The sequence below is a fragment of the Maniola jurtina genome, chromosome 13 (assembly GCF_905333055.1).
Source record: "Maniola jurtina chromosome 13, ilManJurt1.1, whole genome shotgun sequence".
In the NCBI taxonomy this organism is placed as follows: domain Eukaryota; kingdom Metazoa; phylum Arthropoda; class Insecta; order Lepidoptera; family Nymphalidae; genus Maniola; species Maniola jurtina.
Window position 1 is genome coordinate 12,830,971 of NC_060041.1, and position 6,000 is coordinate 12,836,970.

At 39.1% G+C, this 6,000-nt stretch overlaps 1 protein-coding gene across 2 annotated transcripts in view; it reads right to left on the reverse strand.

Annotated features, from left to right (window-relative positions):
- The window catches only part of LOC123871357, a 177,837-nt gene extending 172,291 nt beyond the window's left edge, over positions 1–5,546 (reverse strand). For both annotated transcript variants that reach the window (XM_045915120.1, XM_045915119.1), the window contains exon 1: positions 5,372–5,546. In XM_045915120.1, coding sequence (XP_045771076.1) covers positions 5,372–5,462 — 91 coding nt within the window. In that variant the 5' untranslated portion in view covers positions 5,463–5,546. The remainder of the gene's footprint in view (positions 1–5,371) is intronic.
- Between the last annotated feature and the right edge of the window lie 454 nt (positions 5,547–6,000).

Here is a 6,000-nt window from a genome sequence, read left to right on the forward strand (position 1 = left end):
GTACACGATTACAGAGAGCTTTGGGCTAGTAATATCTACAAGACTTTTTATGCAAACGCTAACAGTTGTACATCGTAAAAAAAACGCTAGCAGAACAAAAAGTCGAAGATGAATCGAAAGAATTTCAAGAAGCCTCGATTCGAGGACGACATTATCTCGAGATTTTGATAGATATAAATCCCAAGCAATATTTTTCTTACTTTAAACCATTTGCTTATGTCTAAATTGCAATTTATAATGGCAAAAGAATCCTTGCTTTTTTAGTAAAAAGGACAATTAAAATCGATCAAATGACAAAGTTTTCAAATAAAACGGCAGGAGCTTATTATTTCGTGTAGACGCATAAAAAGCGCACAAAACGCTATCAATCTGATACCACTTTTAATCGTCGACTTTTTCACAAATCCCCGCCTCAGCCAGTTAGCGCCATCTGTCATCGTGTTTGACAGTTGACAGTCGGCTTAAAAATAGAACGATTTCAAAGACGCGCAGCCGTGCGCTTAGGGAAAGTCATAATAATTTATTGAAAACTGGGTAAGAAACTATAGGTAACAGAAGGGTCAAAAGCAAGCCGAAAACTGCAACTAATTACTTAGTCTCATAATACTTAATAGCAGGTACGTACCTTACAGGGAAGATTCACTCCTCAAAGACGTTTAAATAAAGAACGATTTTTGTGCAAGAGCAATAAAGTACAATTCAGCTTAACCAGCACTTTTTTTTTTATTCTGATACAGGTTAGTCCTTGACTGCAATCTCACCTGTTGGTAAGTGATGATGCGGTCTAAGATGCAAGCGGGCTAACCTGGAAAGGGAATGGCAGTTTTTATTAAACCCATACCCCTTTGGTTTCTACACCAGTGTGTCCTTCTCGTCCTCACCTACGGTGCTGAAACGTGGACAGTTGACAAACGGCCTTGTCCACAAATTCAAAGTTGCTCAGCGAGCTATGGAGAGGGTTATGTTAGGAGTTTCCTTGAGGGATAAGATCCGAAATGAGGAGATCCGCAGGACAACCAAGGTCACTGACCTAGCCCAAACTATCAGCAAGCTGAAGTGGCAGTGGGCTAGCCATGCTTGTCGTAGAGGCGATGGCCGTTGAAGCCGGAAAGTCCTTGAGTGGAGACCGCGTTTAAGCAACCGTAGTGTGGGACGCCCTCCAGCACGATGGACCGATGATATAAAGCGGCTGGCGGGAAGTGGCTGGATGAGGAAGGCTGAGGACCGGGTGTGCTGGCGCTCTTTAGGGAAGGCCTATGTGCAGCAGTGGACGTCTGCAGGCTGATGATGATGATGATGATGAATATACTGAGAAATAGTAAACAGTTGTCTGCCTATCCGCACTTGGTCAGCGTGGTGGACTATGGCCATACCCTTCTCACTCTGAGAAGAGACCTATGCTCCGTAGTGAGCCGGCAATGGATCGATCATAATGATAATGGTGAGTAAAGCAGATCAGAAGGGTATATAAACAAAATAGCTTTTGATACCAGTGAATTACACAACAGTTGTAGTTGACCACAACAATTCGTGTAATTATGGGTGAGTACACACGCCCGGCTCAACCGCTGCGGTTTGGTTCGTACGGCATACCACTGTGGGTTCGCTGGTATGCTCCTGTAGGCTTTACTGTTCTATTAACTATCACATAATATACTGAGATTTAGGCAAGGTCTGTGATGCCAGAAACTATTCGAGATACCAGTTTAGTTTAAGGACCACCTGATTCGATTTTACAGATTATTATGATTTTAGCGAGCGATAAACTTTTTATTTGGGAGGTCGGCCGACGACGGTTTGATTCCGGGCTGCATGCATGCCTGAGAGCTCTCCATTATATACTCAAAGGTGTATGAGGTTCGCACATTCGCACTAGGCTAGTGTGACGGACTATGCCTGGATCCTTTTTATTTTGAGAGGAGACCCGTACTCTGTAGTTGACCAGTGATGGTTTAAAGCGATATTTAATTGCTTACAACGCACATAACTCCAAAAATTTAGAGGTGCGTCAAACATAACTACAGTAATGTGAAAACTGAAAAGTATAGTTTATAAAAATTATTAATTATTTGTCTATAAAAATTATAACAAAATAAGTAAACTGTACTTAGATAATTAATATGAAAACAATGGTCTAAGATTTTCTTCTTGGAGCTGAAAAGTATTTTTATTCGTCTTCGTCGGTGTAAACATGGAAAGTGGGCGAAGACGTGGGCACGTATTTTCTAATAGGTAATAGATACCTGGACAAATTATTTTTTAATTAGGGATTATAGCTATTTTTAGTCTGTTTCTCTTTCAAGTTATAGTTATATAATATTTAATCCTAGTCAAGGGCTAATTAGTATATGAATAAAAGAATTTATTGGTTCTCTTTTTATTCGCAGGCACTTTTTCACATGTAGGTCTTATAAAATTTTTCTAACTATAATAAATAATACTTTAAGAAATATCATATAATACTATCTATACCTACTTACTAATATTATAAATGCAAAAGTGTGTCTGTCTGTCTACTAGCTTTTCACGGCCCGACAATTTGACTATTTTTGATGAAAGGCGCGGAGTTAGGTAGGTATCCCGGGCAAGGACATAGGCTACATTTCATTCCGGAAAATCAAAGAGTTCCCACGGGATTCTTAAAGGCCCAATTTATTTGAAAAGCACAGAGTTAGCTTGCATCCCGGAAGCTGGCATAGACAACTGTGTATCCCGGAAAATCAAAGAGTTACTGCGAGATTTTTAAAAAACCTAAATCCACGCGGACGAAGTCGCTGGGCTCATCTAAGAAATGTATTCCAAATGATACCAAACAATAATAATATGTAATTGTGTACAAATTGTAGGACAGACCCGGATGAGAAGCGATTCGTGGTGCCCAATTTATTTTATTCGCCTCACCGAATTAACTACCACACTACACACACACACCTTTATGAGGTTGGCCCCATTCGCCCAAACTGTTTTAAAAACTGAATTTGAAAAGAGCTGATAACTTTCAAAGGGCTGAACCGATTTTCTTGGATTATAGCTAAGAACACTCTCGATCAAGCCACCTTTCAAACAAAAAAAAAAAATTGGTTGTCTGTAAAGTCGGTTTACTGACGGTAGTTGAACGTGACAACAAAGGCCGATTGTGCTTCTTTGTCGCTCGTTCTGCGCTCTCGCTTGCACTTCAAGCCTTACATGGAACGCCTCAGAGCGAGGTAACGCCGCATGAGTCATGTTTTTTGTGCGTGCAGCCGGCTCTATGGAATTATAAGACGTTGTCATGTCAAAAACTAAATTAAAATCGGTTCATTAGTTTAGGAGCTACGATGCCACAGACAGATACACACGTCAAACTTATAACACCCCTCTTTTTGGGTCGGGGTTGAAAAAGAGGATTTGTCGATAACAGCAGCTTGATAGCAGTAGAAAGACAGCTACTGTGTCACGATCGCAATCACCTCTGATTGGTTGACGCTCGCTCACTATTGGCATTGTGCAACAAGAATACCATTTTAGCCAATGGCAACACTTGCGATTGTAATAATCTGATGCAGGTTGTGCGGATTTGAGCTACAGGTTATATTTATAAAGAGCGAGGGAGAGGTTATGCTACCTCAGCTACCTGCGTAGAAACGGCATCCCTTTAGCGATAATCACTTCTGCAGCTGATCAAAGTGGAATATGCCCCACTAAATATATAATACTGCTATATCCATACTAATATTATAAATGCGAAAGTGTGTCTGTTTGTCTATCTGTCTGTCTGCAACCTTTTCACGGCCCAACAGTTTAACTGATTCTGATCTTTGGTACAGAGTTAGCTTATATCCCGAGGACGGACATAGGCTATTTTTTATCCCGGAAAATCAAAGAGTTCCAACGAGATTCCTAAAGACCTATTCGCTGATTTGTATTAAATTTGGTACCAAGGTAGCTTTCGTCCATGTTATTGACATAGACAACTTTTTATCTCGGAAAACCAAACAGTTCCCATGGGATCTTCAAAAACCTACATCCACGCTGACGAAGTCGCGGGCATCCTCTAGTTTTTAATATGAACTGAAGAGATAAATTTGAGCGAGTGTGCATCGAACCGTGGGGCGCTTATAAAAAATATTTTGTGTAGAGACCACTTTTTCCGGGTTGAAATCATAATGAATGTTCGGATTTATACGACTTCTCGATGAATATCAAATTGGTCCAGATGTTCCCAATTTATTCATTTCACACCATATTCGAGGGCAGAAATAAAATTTAAATCACTCCTGAATACAGGACTTTATTACCAAACTGTGCATCCAATGAGCAAGCATGAGAAAGACGCTGTATGCAACGTTTCTTTTTCTACAGTACTAGACCACGGGGTCAAAAAAATTACATATTAGAGTCATCCACAATTCCTTCTCAAATATCAAAACGCACACATAATGGGAGCTTGTATGAAAATTGTGAAATGTACTATTCAAGCATTTGACGTGCATTTTTAGTTTAATTGATAATTTAAAATAGTTGTTGTTGATAAAATATAACAGAGGACGTAGATTTAGGTGTTTTAGAAAACGTTACGAGATTTTAATTAGATTAGATAGAGGTTAATAATCACTAGCAAACCCTGGAAGAGAAGAAGAATCACTAACAAGTAATTTGTTTTTGCGAATTATAGTCAATTTGGTTAGTATCGTACAGAATACAGAAAACTTTTGTCCACTCCTAGGCGTGCAACTCGACAAATGCATCCAATCGAATAAATGAAAGAAGAGACAGTAATCATACGAATATCGATTTCAAAACATTGATATGCCGAGTGTATTCTCGAACGAGTATTAATAATGAAAATATATTCAAACAATTTCAATACAAGTTTACATATGAAGCTATAAGTAATGCACTTGATTAGCTGATTTTTTTTTAATTGACTAAAACTAAAATAATGAATTATTTTTACTCACACTACTAAATAACATGGAGACACTTTTGTCTTCTACTTCTTGTGCCTAGTCAATCTCGTTTACCTGTTCTGGATAATCTACTCATAAAGTTTAGCTACAATGGCTATCACCTAACCGTGGCCTGGTTGTAATGGTTTATCGGATATGCGACAAAACAGCGCACTAAGAATTTTTTGAAAGAAATCTTTCGATGCGGTCGCAGTTTTAAGTAAATGCTTACCTACTACGACCAACTTACCCATAAGAAGAATAAACAGCTAGAAAAATCTCTGTAAGTGCTGATTTGTTCTTATATGACTGCTTATAAGATGTATTGTGGAGTTGTTATTGCAACAAACAGGGTCACATGCTTTAAGCGTGCACTAAGAATATTTTGAAAATCATGGGTCACCGTTTTAAGCGAATCCTTACAGAAAAAACAATCAACTTACCATAAGAAGAATAAACAGCTAGAGTCAACAGTAGCACCACCCTCATCACCAGGCCGCCGATTCTGATGCGGAACATGTTGAACGCGGCCATCTCTATACGACGCAATACACTAACACTCCCACTACACTATCACATAATACTGGGGATTTTAATTTGGGTCTCTGTAAAGTCCTAGTGCGGACTTGTTCTTATGATTGCTTATAGGATGTATTGGGTGTTGTTATTGCAACAAACATGGTCACATGTTGCAAGCGTGCCTAAGAGTATTTTGAAAATCAATCCTTTGATGCAGTCGCAGTTTTAAATGAATTCTTACCTATAAGAAAAGCAATTAACTTACCATAAGAAGAATAAACAGCTAGAGTCAACAGTAGCACCACCCTCATCACCAGGCCGCCGATTCTGATACGGAACATGTTGAACGCGGCCATCTCTATACGACGCACTACACTAACACTCCCACTACACTATCACATAATACTGGGGATTTTAATTTGGGTCTCTGTAAAGTCCTAGTGCGGACTTGTTCTTATGATTGCTTATAGGATGTATTGGGTGTTGTTATTGCAACAAACATGGTCACATGTTGCAAGCGTGCCTAAGAGTATTTTGAAAATCAATCCTTTGA